This window comes from Anas acuta, chromosome 2 (genome assembly GCF_963932015.1).
Source record: "Anas acuta chromosome 2, bAnaAcu1.1, whole genome shotgun sequence".
Lineage (NCBI taxonomy): Eukaryota > Metazoa > Chordata > Aves > Anseriformes > Anatidae > Anas > Anas acuta.
The window spans coordinates 142,188,811-142,205,281 of NC_088980.1; the positions used below are offsets into that span (position 1 = coordinate 142,188,811).

Sequence of the window (16,471 nt, forward strand, 5' to 3'; positions counted from 1 at the left end):
CCTGTCCACGCTCTTCTATGTCCTTCCTTCAAACAGCACAGGGGAATAAGGACACAATGGTGATTATGGCCAGTCTGTAATACTTTCTGTCCACCACTCCTTCAAGATTACTCTCTTCCCCTGCTCCCCATGGGGTCCCTCCCACGGGATGCCGTCCTTCCCAGATTGATCCTGCAGGGACTGCCCACAGGCAGCAGCTCTTCAAGAACTGCTCCAACATGACCGCATACCACAGGGTCCATCCCTCAGGAGCAAACTGCTCCAGCACAGATCCCTCACGGGCGGCAGGTCCCCCCAGACCCCCTGCTCCTGTGTGGGCTCCTCTCCATGGGCTGCAGCTCCGGCCTGGGGCCTGCTCCTGTGGGGGTTCTCCATGGGCTGCAGCCTCCTCCAGGCCACATCCACCTGCTCCACCAGGGGCTCCTCCACGGGCTGCAACGTGGAGATCTGCTTCATGTGGGACCCATGGGCTGCAGGGGGATAGTCTGCTCCACCAGGGCCCTCTCCACAGGCCGCAGGGGAACTTCTGCTGTATGCCTGGAGCACCTATTATTTTGTATTTAGTATTTACACCCAGTATTTAGTATTTTGGCAGAGAAATATTATTTTATATATTTGTTTTTGAGAGGGTTTTGCTTATTTGTTTGTTTGTTTTGCCATTCCATGTCAGTAAGAAATTTATTCAGTAATTAATTCTTTATTCCTACATTAAAAATGATTTACATGGATCTGTTTACCTATACCTTATCAGAAAGGTGAATCAAAAAGATTGAAAATTTGATGCTAAGTTAAACTTTTTAACACAACTAGTTGATTTTACAGTTCTACAGAGAGGGCTGCATTATTATTATTATTATTATTATTATTATTATTATTATTATTATTATTATTATTATTATTATTATTATTATTATTATTATTATTTATTATTTATTATTATTATTATTATTATTTTTTATAATTTCTTGTCACTTCTGCCACCATAAGTGAATGCCTAGAAAAGAATATAGAATTGGTACAGTTTAGCATTTCCAACATAAAATTCCTTTTTTCCTCCTTTCAAGAATTTGTATATTTAACTCCACTGTGAAAGATTAGACAGATAAAGAAGCTTTCAGCAGAATCACAATACAGGTAATTACGGGTCTGTCAGCATTTCCATTATGAAATCCATTTAACATTAAGGGCTTAGCATTTTTCCATCATTTTAGAAAATGTCAAACTGAAAGCTGGCATGCAGATTAGCTGCCTGGATGAAAATTTGTTTATACAAAATATTTAAATCTGCTCAGCTGTTTTTGATTTAGAGATCAGCCAGAAACTTTAAACTCTGAGGGTTTCTCCTATGTTCCTGCCAGCTTCTAGAACAGATCATAGTTAGATAAATAAATAAATAAAGGAATTTCTTAATAAAATATAGACTCATCTTCTAAAGTTTTGAAATTATTTCCTTTAGGCTGTAAAATGGAATTTAGAATTTCTGTTAATTTTGCAGCTCTGGTCTTTCTCCTGCCATCTTTATAAATTAATAATGAGTTACAATAGTATTCTAACACCATAATAAAAACTGATAGTAATCTTAAAATCTGAAACAATTTGTTTTAGAATCCACTTAACTACCATCATATGATAGTGAGCAGGAAAGGACCAAAGCCTGTAAGGTTTTGAAGAGGGTCAGTAGCTTGACCCACTGACTCTAGTTCTATGAGTGCACTGGCCGAAAAGAATCTGATGGAGACTGTTACAGATCAACTGATACAGATTTTCAGTTTCATTAGTTTAGTCCCATGTATAGTACCAGAAGTTATGTAGTTATCATATCCTAAATAAACTCCTCTGTATTGAAAGGAGAGTTTTTGTGTTATAACTATGAGCTCTTTTTGGCTAAAAGGAGAAACTGAACCACTAACAGAAACATAGTAGAAAGTAGAAAAGTAGAAAGTAGAAAAATATTATTAATTTAGTAGGAAATAACAAACCAAGTTTGCAAAATATGAATGATAATGGGCATATTTAAGATACTGATAAGAGATGAGCAATCATGAAAAATGAAACAGCTCCTAAAAAAAATGTGCAGTGATCCAAATGTGCCTAACAAAGAATGGGAACATAGCCCCAAGCAACCTGTGAAATAAAAGCACAAGAATGTGTGGTATAAAAGACACGGTGCAAATAAACTTTGTGCAAATGAAGCATGGAGGAAACAGATAAGGAGAAAATGATTGATCAGCTAAATATATCCAAAAAGTTTTTTTTCAAAGGATGTTCAATCTTGTTACCATGAAGAAAAAGTACTTCATAAAACATACCTCAGATAACATTAAAGTACAGCTATACATTTAGAAGTATCTCTGCAGATTCCTCAGTGATGATTCAATGTTAATTGTGATGTGCACTACATTTTAAAATAAATGATTCATTTCTATAGTTACCTTAAATTTACCCAAAACTCTAACAAGCATGACTTCTTAATAATGACAGTTTCTACTAAAAATATTCTCTCCTTAGCTGATATCAGTGGGATTCTCTGACTCTTTACATCAGACATTTGTGTTAACTCAACTGCCAATGCATTTTAAGATGACTGGTACAAGAGGCCCCAAAGAGAGCAATTTGGAAGAGTAACTTCCACAAGTCAGATAAAACTCTCCTGATTTCACGGAAATGTTCAGAATTAGTCTTGAAACAAGCAAGTAACAGAACCCCTAGAATTCTGGTCCTGTGACACAATATGTGATTTTTTGCCTTTTCTATTTATTTATGTATTTACTTAGCTAAGATACACTCTAGAGTCTGATCATCCCAGAACAATATCATCAATAAAGAATGTAAGAGCAATGTTAGATCTGAAAAATTTCCATTACCATGTTACAGGAACAGTTTCATTACATACATTAGAGCTTGAAAAATAGAGAAGATACATCCTAGATTTCCAAAATTTACTAAGAACTATCCAAGTTTTAACCATCTAATTTGATGGTGTTTATTTCAATGCAAGCAAGGTTTTTATCTTTAAGTTACTGTTAGGTTTTAATGACTGTATTCGTGTTACTCAAAGTTGCTTTAATTTGAAGTAAAAGAGTTTACCCCTTACATTGTTTTGTTTATGAAGAAATAATCACATACAAAGAGAATAAACTAAAGAATGTGAAAACAAGTGTAACTGATACTCTACTTTTCCAATCTTGCCTTCCTGCAGACAATTTAAATTCCAAAGAACATGCTAAAAAAGTTAATAATCTATGAGTGTAAGGCTGGGAGGATATTCAATTTCCTAACAGATTGACCTTACATTGCTATTACTTTGGGCCACAAAAGAACTTAACAAATGACATATAAACTGAAGGGAACTTTCTATATTCTACTGCAGGCTTTATCTTTTGGAACTTCTCCAGTAATGCTTGTGGAGTGGGAAGAGAGTTTGAAAAGGGAGCCCAGAAGTGCAGGGGAAGCTAGATAAACTGGGAAAAATTCCAGGAGCTAACTGACAAGCTAAAATTTGAGTGTAGTGGAAAATATACAGATAGAGCTTAGGTGGATTGGGGGTGGGAGGTGGGGATTTTTTTATATTTTCTGGTCGGTAACAATTTAAAGTTAGCTGAAATTAGTTCAGAAACTCACACAAATTTCAAACATTTGCAGTTGTAGTAGTAAAGAGACTTAGGAATTTTAGAAGTATATACTTATGAAAATGATGTAGGCAGGAATGCAGGAGTCACTATGGCTGTTGAACTCGTAGTACATTAAGCATTGATTCTGATGCTCATTGCTCTTTCAGATAAATAGCTTGGAGAAGAATAAATTTGTCAGGATGTTTATAAAAATCACTGTGTCTTATATGGTTGATTGTTGCAACTTTCCACTGCCAACAATGAAAATGCTAATAAAATATATCTCACCTATTTGTCACAGGAAACATCCTTGCATGAGAAGATATGAGACTGCTAGGACTGTATTTATGAAAAAAATAATAATGCCAATTCTAATCTAGTGTCAATTATATTTTTCTTTTCACATAAAGTGGTTGAAAATTAAACTTTCTCAAGAATTTCTCTACCTGGGTAGAATATTTTGCCTCTGAAGAAGTATAATAACATTCACATTCTTACAAGATGTCTATAATTGCTATATAAAAAACATGGCTGAATTTATGATATATGAAAGTTCATTAAATAGAACATATAAAAACCTCTAAAGAAATATTCTCCCAAATGTCAGAGGTATTTCATTTTCCCATGAAGGAGTTGCCAAGATTGAAATAAAGGGTAAAGTGGTGATATTATCAAAATCTCTGAAGCTAATAACTATGTGAATTGTGTGAGGGAAATGATTGCCCCCCTTTAAAAGAGCTCACAGTCACAGAAAGGAGCAGCATTCAAGAAGGAGAATTCTGAATAAAAGTGACAGATAACCTGAATAGTGATGTGGAAAGGGGAAAGTGATGATGTTTGTGTTAGTTTTCAAATGAAAGATCACTCCAAGAAACTGAACAATAAGCAGTCAATTCTCCTTATTGGAGAACTCCTTTTGATTGTAAGAGGACAATTTTCCAAAGAGATATATTTCGTAAATAATGTGAATGCTGTAAAAATCTTAGTAATTTTAGCAATAGTCCTATAAGAGGGAAGGATGGTTGCTATGAGTATTGCAAAAACATTCACTTGGTAAAGTACAACTTGTATTGTGCTACTTAAGTCCAGAATGATGAAAATTCACTATTTAGATATGAACTATATTGATGTAAATATTTTGGTGAAAATATCTTCATCCTGTTCTCTCAGTTCTACATTATGAATTATACTTACTTCTTTTACTGTGCTCATTAAAAATCCCATGTCGTGCACAAAGCATTGCTAAGATTGGTAGCAGTAGTCATATGATTGAAGTAGATTAAATTCATCAAAGAAATATTGGTGAACATAGATGTGCGTAAGGGAAAATACACAAGATGAACACAGTCATGAATTAAGCATAGGTTCTTCTTTGTAGCATACACAGCTACAGATGCTGGCTGTCAAAATTGCTGGTGTGCACACACATTTGCATGTATGCTTGTATGTATCTGTGTTCCCACACACTCGCATTTCATTCACACATATCCAGAGGTCCATGAAAAAGGTAGCTTTTACGTCAGAGTATGTGTGGTGACTGAAGACCTAGTCTCCTTTCTCTTTTCTCAATCTTAGTTTAACCTTCCAACAGTCAGGATTAGGACTTATTTTTTTTAATTATTTATTTTATTATTTTTTTTTCCCCCAGACTATTTTATTTCTTGTGATTTCCGTTCAATATGTTACATGTTTTTAGACTCTGAGATGGTGGAAACTAAAAAGAACATGCTAGCAATAGATAAATACAACAAAATAAATGTGTGAATTATTCCCTGGTTTCCTTTCTTTATTATGCTAGCTTATTTAACATTTTCAAATGTAACTGCATATCTAGTGTATGTGATAATCCAATAAAAGTAAAAAAAAAAAAAACAAATAATAAAAAAATGCATTAATAATTACATTTGAAAGCATTATAAACTGAAATCTATTTTTTTTCAGTTCCTTCCTATTCCTCAGCAGCTATTAGCAGCCTTCTGCAGATTCAGAAATGTTTTACTGGAGAACAAAAATGTAATCAGGGATGCTGAAAACAGGTTGCAAAATGGCTGTAATTCAGCTCATCTCCTGACAAAAAAAAAAAAAACAACACGAGTATCTTGTGGCTTCAAGGACTACAGCTGACACTTCGTCAGCCTAGTACTGTTACACTGAATCTGGTGAACTGATCTCCAGAAGTGCTGACATGATGATTAATAAAATATAGAAAAAGAAATTTTCTGACAGTATGCATATATATAATATATTTCCTTTAAACAGAATAATAAACAATTTACTTTGGCAACTTTATAATACAATGTGAGTTTTCCAAAATACATTTCTATTGTAAATTTCTAATTCATTGTGAAGTACCTGACCTCTATTATAATTTGTATTTCTAAGTCAAATGAAGTGTATGTACGGAAAAATGTAACTCAAAACTCAGTTTGAAAAGAATCAGAAGCTAATCTATTTTCACAGTTCATATTCTGGGCTCTCTTGTTGATTTCCCTGGAGGTGTTCAAGACCAGGTTAGATGAGACTTTGAACAACCTAATCTAGTGGGTGGTGTCCCTGCCCGTGGCAGGGGAGTTGGAACTAGATGATCTTTGAGGTCCCTTCCAACCCAAGCCATTCTATGGTTTCAATGGTCTCAATAATAGTCAGTTTAGAAACTATTTTTATACCCATTTTATAACTTTTATTCACCTTTGCATCAAAGCTACTATACATAAGAAAAATGCAACTTTCAGTTTACACGTTTGAAAAAAAAAAAAAGTTTAAATTAGATCAAGCTTCAATTCTCAAGGAAAATTACACTGAAATCAAGGAAACTATATATAGTAGAGTATGAATTTCTCCTTGTAGGTCAGATTGAAATAATGAAGGAAAAGTCTTGTAATTTGAGAGTTATATCTCAAAAGTATATTGTAACAAGAAAAATACTCTGCATTTATATACTTAATTTTAACTAAGGACTCCAAACTGCACTCGCAAATATCCTCTAGCTGTGTTTGATGACAGTTCAGTATGAAAATAATAAAAAATAATAAGTATACTGTTTCTCACAATATCCTTCTGGACAAAATGTACAGCATACAGCTAGACAAAATCACGGAAGAACAACTGTCTGATGGGACAGGCTAAAAGGGTTATAGTAAATGGGGTTACAGGCTGGTGGCCAGTCACTAGTTGGGTTCCACAGGGCTCCATTTTAGTTCCAGCTCTCTTTAATGTTTTCATAAATAACCTGGATGCAAGACTCATATCCATACCTAGTAAATTTGCAGATGATACTAAATTAGGAGAAGCTGTTGACTCCCTCAAACACTGAAAGACTTCACAGTGAGGTCTTGACAAATTAGAGTGCTGGGCAAATACCAACCATACAAAAGTTACCAAGAGCAAGTCCTTAATTCTGCACCTGGGAAAGGGTAATCCTAGATATATGTACTGACTGGGGAATGAGACGCTGGACAGCAGCCTCTCAGAAATGGATCTGGGGTTTCTGGTCAACAGTAAGGCAACAGTGTGCCATGACAGCCAAAAGAGCCAACCATGTCTTGAGGTGTAGCAGGTATGGCATAACTAGCTGGTCAAGGAAAGTTATTGTCCCACAGTGCTTTGCACTGGTGCAACATCACCTTGAGCACTGTGTGAAGTTTTGGGCACCGCTGTATAAAAAGGACGTAAACCTACTAGTGCCCAAAGAAGGGTTAGGAAGACGGTGAAGGATCTAGAGGGCAAGATGGAGAGGAGCAGTTGAAGTCACTTGGTTCATTCAGCCTGAAGAAGAGACTGAGGGGTGACCTCATTGCAGCCTACAGCTTCCTCATAAGGGGAGCAGAGGGGCAGTCGCTGATCTCTGCTCTCTGTTGATAGCAATAAGACTCAAGGAAATGGCAAGAAGCTGTGGAGGTTCAGGTAGGATACCAGGAAAAGTTTCTTAACTGGTGGTTGGGCACTGGAACAGGCTCCTCAGGGAAGTGAGCACAGAACCAAGAGTTCAAGAAGCATTTGGACAACACTCTCAGAATATGGTCTGATATTTGGGTGATCCTGTGTGGAGCCGGGTGGTGGACTCAATGATCCTTGTGGGTCCCTTCCATCTCAGGATACTTTAATATTCTGTGGTTCTGAGAGGTAATGGATTACTTAGGAAGCACATACACTTCAAATTGTTACCTACACCTTTGTAAAGTAACACTACTTTAGTTTTTGTTGAATTGATTCATAACATAAACACATATATGGGTATAATTTCCACATATGCAAATTATATAAGTAAGTGAACATCTGCATGTATACACAATTGCATGAGAATTAAATCCAACAAGCCACAATGCATATAGGTATAAAACTAAGAAGAGATGAAGATATAAGAAACATAAAATACAATTCAAGGTCAGAAGTGATGATTCATTTTATGTATAATCCAAGCAATTACTTAGTCATTTCTGCCTTAAGCACTCAGATTCCTTTAGTCCTATAGCAAAAATAATCTGTGTTATTTACAGGCTTCAGGAGGTGAGAATTTATGACCCTGTGCAATCTCTCTGCGGTTAAGTACCCTTACTATTCTGTAACTTATTTCTATGATACAATATGAATATGACACATGATAATATGAAGCATTTTGTGGAACATGAGGGAAAATGGAATGTCTGTCTTTATACGTCTCTGCTGGTTGCTTCCTTTCTCTTTGACAATTCTATGAGAGCAATAGTTGCACTGGAATCCCTTGCATGACACTCCCCAAGATTTTGAGGCTCTCTCTCTATGAGTAACAATGTGCCTACACCTATCATCATAACCATCCTAATATTTCAGACCATGTGAAGGAGGTGATTGAATTTCCACCATTTCCTTCTTTGACATTTACATGCTATTCAGCAGTTCTAATGCCAGGATTATGGAGATATAGTAAATCTTATGTGATCTGTAAAAACTAAGCAGTGAAATTATACATATGCTCTTCTCCCCAAAAGTAAACAACTAAATGTAAACATCTACAAAAACATGATATGTCTCTTTGAGTACATGTTTATTTTAATAGGCTTGCTCACAGTCTAATATCCTTGTCCATTCTATTGCCCAGAAGAAAACTGGGTGTTAGGAAGCAGATATTCAACATTTCCTAATAGTGTATATATATATGCATATATATATATATATGAATTTATATCATATATATGAATCTTTGAATCTTTGATAAATGTTGTTCTGTACAAAAACTATACAATTTCACCAGGAAGGAAATGCTCCCCAGAGAAGTTGTTTGAAAGGCTTATAAAAGAATGAGAATTTTGCAGTAAACCTTTGCATGGAATTATTCAGTCATAATGATAATTTTTACAGTCTTACAATAACAACTTTTATCATATGCCTGTCTGATTTGTTACTTAAATATTCTTTCTTCAAATATCTCAGGTAGTAAAAACTGACTTAAATTACAGGGTTCTAAGAAAAAACAACACTTTGTACTAAAGTGTCTGTTCCCTGATTTTTCTTTCCTGTGAAATTGTGTTAGAGTAATCTGGTAAACTAATTTTTCACAAAGACTTTGTTCTATCATTTCAACCTTAATCATTACACAAAGAAATACAAGCAGAATGATGCTCATAATTAAGAAATTGTTTGAGACTTCACAACCCTGCAGAGTTAGAATGGAAGTTTCCTGTTAGGAGACAAGTCAAAACAGTTTTTGCAGCAAATCGTAAAGCCTTTCCTATGCCTAATAAATAAATAAATAGATAAACATCCAATGTATGAGGTTCTATAGATTTAACATTTTACATATAACTGTAAGATCTTTTATAGACATTTTCCTTTGATTCATTCTGCCTCTCTGTCACAGCATTATAACATTGGACTCACTTGGCCTTGCTTCAGAAGTGCTAACTAGCTCCCCAGGCTCTTACTGGAGCCAGGTGGAGTTGGAAATATTCAATACTGCTAAAAATAGGATAGATTGTGTCAAAGGCACTTTTTATTTATTTATTTATTTATTTATTTATTTTCTTAAGGTGGGGGTAGGGGATAGGAGGCTACATTATTCTTCATAACCTTTTTTCTGAAACGGTGTTGTAATTACTCAAACTGAGACATCCTCACAGGATATTTCGAAATTTTTTAAAACATCTCTAAATAATGTTACACTTCTATCTCTCATTACTAGATCCATATACATTCAATAATTACAAATCTTAAATCTGGAGTATTAATCTGTGCAACCCATAAAAAACACTAGGTATAATACAGCCAAGTTTAATGTAACCTTCTCTACTATTAAGTGCTTTCAGTCAGATACACAGTGTATAAGATGGAGGACGCATAGGAAAGCAATAATATGAAACTATGTTACAGAACTTTGTGAAGGATGAAAGTACAAATGCTAATTGAAAAAAAAAAAAAAAAAGAGTGGATGAAGGAGAGAGAGAACAGTTAAATGAGTGGAGCACAGGTTAATTCATGTCTCTTAAAAAATGGTGTTCCAAAAACACCCTGTAGCTCGGGTGAACCCCAAACTGTAGATTACTGATATCTGGGATGAGGTACCAGTCTCTCTGTACCTCTCATCTTTCCCTAAACTGCTGCTAGTATTCACTGTCGGAGGTAAAGAACACTAAGATACATGGGTAATTCATCCTTCTTGGTTTGTTCCTACTTAAAACAAACAAACAGAACCAGACGGACTATAAGTTTCTGCTATGTTTTGGAAAAGGAAGGATTTGTAAGCACATTCACAGAGTTCCTTAGGTTTCGTGGGCTGGTGCTTCCAAGTCGGAATGCTGACAACTGAGTTGAAGGTACAGCACGTAACTCTTCAGCCAGTTCGGTTGCCTGGAGCTCCCATTCTGCTCCCACGAAGGGGCTCGCTGAGCTCAGGGAGTGAGGGGTTGTTTTTGTGTGTCGAAAGCGAAGAAAAAGAAACGAAACCCTAGAGCTGTCTCAGATTTGCAAACCACAGGCTTGCGGCAGTCACCGAGCTAAAGAGAGCGAAGCCAATCGGCATTTTCCGACAGAGAAGTGTCAGGGAGCTGACTCCCTGGAGGGACGGTCTCCCCGGGCGACAACGGAGGCCGATGCCAGTGTCGCTATCGCTGTCGCCGCCGGTGTCGCTGCTGCTGCCGCCGCCGGAGCTGCTGCCGGTGGCGGCGCGGGTGGAGCTGCCGCCGCTCGCTGCCTGCTCCGCCTTGCGACTGCTGCTGCTCTCTGAGAAAAAGCGGCTACTGCAGGCGACGTTCCTCCGGTGGCCTTTGCGGATCCCTAACGGCACGGGCAGGGGAGGGACAGGTGGTCCCTGCTGCTGCGAGGGGGCTGCGTGTGCCTCGCTGCCACCGCGGGGAAGGGGAGGAGGAGCCGGGCGCTAGGCGGAGGGTAGAGCAGAGCCTTGCTTTAGTCCTGAATTAAGGGGAAGGCGGTGGCTGAGGGGTGGGTTAACTTTGTCTGCAACCCTGCGGAACTGTGCAGCATAGAAAAAAAAAAAAAAAAATCCTCGCTGAGGTGCTGCCCGCAGCCCTCTGAGCAGAAGCCCTGTGTGATGTGCGTGAGCTCGTGGGGAAAAGGCATCGCAGAGGAGCTGAGTGTGTGCTGAGGAGTTAAAAAGAAGGGGGACGTTGCCTCTTCTGTCAGCGTCTCCCATCGCCCCTGCGTGCTTGTACACACCTGCAGACACACATGCACGGAGATGCGGCAGCGACCATCTGGAAAGTAGACTACATTAATGTACTGTTACTGGCCTCGGGGACACGGCAAGCACCTCGCCCATGCCCCACTGAGGAAGGCCAACCACCAGTAACCCCAGAAGTCAAGCGGCTGTCCAAGAAACAGTGAGGAGCGGTTGGTGGTTCCTGAAATGATCCGTGAGAGAGTGGGGTTGAGGTGGAAATGGGGGACAGAGGGGACTGCAAAGGTGGTTGAAACAAGTAGGGTATGTTCTTTGTCTGCTAAATATTTCCACATGCCAGGTACCCATCACTTGGAAATCCTGTCCATTTTCTCATCACCTCTTCTGTCAATGAGCCATTTAAAATTTCACTGCTTCATCTCCCTTTTATTTTGAAGGCTGCCCTTGTTTCACTTGTCACAACTGCAACAGGGAAACAGAAAAACAACAGCAGAGACAAAGCTTCATTTTAGCCAGACAGACAAAAGAGCAGACCTCTTTGCTCTGTCTTGGAGTGACAACTACACAGAAGATTTTGAGGAGTCTTGTGGTCATTTCGCCTGGTTTCCTTTCTGTTTTGCTCCTGCAAACAGGCCACAAGTATTTTTTAAATTTCATTTGGTGGAGAGAGATGCCAAACTGAATGGGTGCAGATATCAGTGATTTCTCTCTTAAATCCCAGGAGGCAAAGCTCACTAAAGCAGCTTGTTTCATTTTTGCAAATAAAAGAACTGTCCTGGACAGTGAAGGTTTTTGATTGCTGCTCCTCCAAGCTTGATATGTATATCCTACACCTAAACAATATTCTTTATTTCTTCTGGGGGAAGGAGGATAGGGGAAGGAGCTCTCCTAGGTGTCTGCTGGGAAGAGTACAGCATCCATCTTTCCCTGCAGCTGGCCACGAATGACTCTTGTTGGCACTTGCTAAGGGGTTGTTTTGTTTGTTTGGTTGGTTGTTTTCATGCCTTCTCTCATTTTTCAATGGGGGCATTTCTTTGCTTTTTTACTGCATGAATCTCCAAGTAAGACTATGTTGGAGATTGATCCAAGGCATAATGGGATATTGTGTAAGCAGTTAAAGGTTTTCATTAAAGAGGTATAATTAAAGAGGTATAATTCCTTATTATCTCTTATTATCGCCCCTTCTCCAGCAGCTGGTGATTTCTTTCCTCCCATTTTCTCTTTCTTGCTTCTTCCTTTTCTAATCCCTCACAAGTGCAGTTGCAATATTCCAGAAAGGCATGAATTTTCAGATAAACGTGAAGAAATTCTGTGTCTACATGAACACACACAAGGAAGACGTCAACATGGCTGCATAATCTCCCAGGTATAGTTTAACATCTGGAACACAGAACAGTGGAAAAGCTGTGGATCAAGACTGTAGAAATGGTGACAGGAAGATGATAGAATTAGGAAGGGCCTGAGACGCACATACGAAATAAAGCTGTGCAAGTAGCTGGAAGAGCAACAGTTTAGGTATTACAGTGTGGTGCTGGACTATGAAATAGAGGTGATCAAGCAATCAAAAATATGTGATAGAGCATGCTTTGGTAGGGTGTGGTGAAAGGGCCTTGCCAGACAATGCCAGGCAGATGTAGGACCCAGGGAGTCACCTTGCTCCCCACATCTGGAGCATTTTAAATAGGCAAGTATTCATTCATTGTGTGCCTCTGCCAAGGTTTCTGGGAGCTGGTGTGCATGCTGACACAATGGGAATGTAAATCAAGGTAAAATGTATTCATTCACTGGAGTGGGGAGAGAACTAAATATAAATGCCTAAAATAGATGCAGTACTGCAGTGAATCTAAGCCAGCTCTATGAAGCCTGGCAGCCTAGAGTTCATGTCCAGGATGTGAAATCTTACTTAGCAGTCTCCCAGTTGTTGAGAAGACCCCCAGTATGAGGAAAACCTATGGAAACTGTGAGGCTCTGCAACTGGGAAACTGAAGTCCTGACACTATGGAGGAGAATGCTTCACAGCATCTCTCTGAGACTGTGTATGGGTAGGAAGAAAAAAGGCCATTTTTGCTTTTTTTTTTGCTTTTTTTTTTTTTTTTTTTTTTTTGGTGCTGTTTTAGGTGCTTCATTCCAGCTTTTGCCCTCGGTACCCCCATTTTTTTCCTTTCCTCCAAGGGCAAGGGAAGCGGCTTCTCAACAGGTGCTGTGGAAACTTGCACGGCTCCCGCGGCCGTCGCAGCACGAGGAGAACCGCCCGAGCCTTTAGTTCTGTAGGATGCTGCCGCCCCGCGACTCGTGCTCACAAAGCAGTTGCTTCGGCAGCAGCTCCGGAGCCACCCATTACCCCAGCACCTCCGCACCGCACCCGCTGTGCGCCGCGGAGCGGCACTGCGCGCCTCGCAGGCACCGAGCCCATGACTTGCAAATGATCGCACCCGGCGTGGAGAAACCCTTATAGGCAAGGGGGAGACAGGAAAAGAAATGCCCCCCACAATCCCTGGCTGGACTTGACCGGTAGACCTCAAAAGCGGGGCAAGCGCAGAGTGCCTACCGCTTCAATGGACGCAAACAGGGGAAAGCTGCCTGTAATTAAAATGTTCGTTAACGTCGCAGGCAAGACCCTTCGCCTCGGCTCTCGTGTCAGGATAACGTAAAACCTCACGAGCCCGCTCCCCCCCCACCTTCCCCCTCCCTTAACGTGAAAAACGAATGATCTTTTCCATGAGATGCAAATGGGGAGGACAAGCAGCTGCAAAGCCGTACAATAAACTGTTTCATCCAAGGCAGAGCCAGCTTGGGAAGGCACGCCTTTGAATGCCCCCCCCCCCACCCCCCCAAGCACACCTCCCTCCCACCCGTGCAGGCAACCTCTGTAGGCGATAAGCAAGTCTAAAAACTCGGAGAGGATCGATAATGTCTATCCAATATTCTGGGAGAACGTGAGTGTGGTGGGGAGGAGGGATGAGGATAAGGAGTGGGATAAAAGGGTGATTAATCAGATATTAATCACTGGCCACAAACAAGGGAAGATTATTTCGGGTAGGCAGCCGAATGTGGGGAGTTGCAGAATATGTCCCTTTACTGAAGGCACGCGCGATGGGATCAGCACTTCACCGTTTAGCCTGTGCAATATTGGAGGTGCACGTTATTCAAGCCACATATTTCGTCTTTTCTCTGTGTGTGTCATTTCCCTTAACTGTCGATAAGCACAGACTTAGTCGAGGTATTCATACCGCTAACTAGCGGTTTCCTTTCTGCCCTCCTTTCATGAAGACAGAATCAGGAATGAAGCAAAATACCCTCTGCCCCGAAAAAGGGACAAAAAAGAAGAAAAAAAATCCTATAATAGAGAAACCACGGGAGACCCCAACAGGGAAAGGGGGACCAAAAGAAGGTTGAGAAAAGGTGTCGATCTTTGCACACAGCGGCAGACCATGCCTTCAAGGCTGAATTGCTAACATACCTCTTCGACAGTCAGGGAGCCCTGCATGCATACAAACAGCTGAGCGTGAAGCGCATTTAGGGCTGCGAGAGGGCTACGCACACGCTGGGTCCTCCGTAACTTTCCCCACGCAACGGGTTAAACTAATAAGTGCATCGATACAGGCATTCCCGCAAAGAGCCCAGTTGCTCGGCAGAAAAAAAGAGAAATGTAGGTAGTCCCCCCACAGTACCAACATCATCACCTTAAAAAAGTCGCCCGGTGGGATTTGCGTGAATATACACTAGTTAGAGGCTATATGAACCAACTCACGTCTCCGTTTGAGCATACTGCAAGAATATTTATTGAGCCCGAGCTCAGTCACTGCATTGAACGCCAAGCCTGGCAAAGCAAATACATTTCCTATCTCCGAAGAGAGCTCTGATTCAACTCCTTCTTTTCTCCCCGCTTTAATAATCATTTATATCTTCCCATTGCAAAGTACCCAGGGTAAAAATATAAAATAACATATTACCACATTTTTAAATATACGTTTGTATTAGACGAGAGCTTGCAACGCCCTGACCAAAAGCAAAGGGACCCCTAAAAATATACCCCTCAAATTCTACCCTACCTTTCACACACGAAACCATCAATAAAAAGACGAGGTTCCAAAATGTAAATCCACTTTTAATCTCCATTTTCTTCACCAGGATGAAGTCCAGCCGGCCACATTTAGTACATCCCCTTTCCCAAAAGCCTGCTAATTTCGATTCCTTTGCACGGATTTCCCCTCTGCAGATCCCTTTCATATTATTCTTGAGAGCTCCTAATTCCTATTCCTTGGCCAGGCGCAGCGGAGTTGTTGCTGTTGATGGTGCGCGGTCACAGCTCGGAGTGAATGGTGTTTCTGGGATACCACAGCAACCTTGACGAGGACTCAACCATCTCTCCAACGGGGGCACAAAGTCTCAGCTACTCTCGATCGTGTCTTTTCCTTCCCCCCACCCCCCCGCTAACCCAACTCCCTGCACAGCCGAAACCCACCACAATCCTGTCTCCTTACAGCACCCACCAGGATCTACGGAAGAACATCTTAAAGCACAGACGCTCTCTAGAATAAACTCTAAATAATATTTGCAATTGAGATTCTTTCCTCCGCTCCCCCGTTCCCCCAAGAGGATCAATTCTGCCTAGGAAAACGGCTCGGGAAATAACACAGTGGCGAGGTTTCTACGGACTCCGGAGCCGAACCGGCGGGGCTCATCCCTCCCGCCGCCGCTCGGAAAAGCGATCAGTGTCTCGTTATTACCATTATCACCCGTGCGGTGCTCGGGGCTGTGACCGCCACCACCGCCACACACCCACTCTCACCGCCTCACGCACACCTTTGGGCACACACCTCGCCCGGGAGCATGTGCCGCTCCGAGGGGATTTGCGGACTAATTGCTCCGCATTAATTACAGGCGGGTCTCCGCGGGGAGGCGGAGGGCCCAGCCCCGCTCCCCGAAGGATGGGGCCGCAGCCTGGAGGGGGGGACACCCTTTGCCACCGCCGGCGGAGCAGGCGGGGCGGTAGCTCCGTGAGGGCCGAGCCGAGCCGAGCCGAGCCGAGCCGAGCCGAGCCGAGCCGGGCCGAGCCGAGCCGGGCCGGGCGGGGGCGGTGGGCCGGGGGCGGTGCGGCCGCGGCTTCGCCAGGAAGAGCGATGGTGCCACCTAGCGACGCTGCGCGGGGGTCCGCGGCGATGCGCAGCGGGTTTTGGGGGGGAAGAGCCCCGGGGAAGGGCTGGTGAGGGACTGCGGGAGCTCGGCTTTTCTCGGCTGCCGGACGCAA

The 16,471-nt window shown here is 41.3% G+C and overlaps 1 protein-coding gene across 1 annotated transcript in view; it reads right to left on the reverse strand.

Moving 5' to 3' along the window:
* CSMD3 (CUB and Sushi multiple domains 3) overlaps positions 1 to 16,028 on the reverse strand; it is a 668,812-nt gene extending 652,784 nt beyond the window's left edge. The window contains 1 exon segment of the mRNA XM_068672527.1: positions 15,273 to 16,028. Coding sequence (XP_068528628.1) covers positions 15,273 to 15,450 — 178 coding nt within the window. The 5' untranslated portion in view covers positions 15,451 to 16,028.
* Between the last annotated feature and the right edge of the window lie 443 nt (positions 16,029 to 16,471).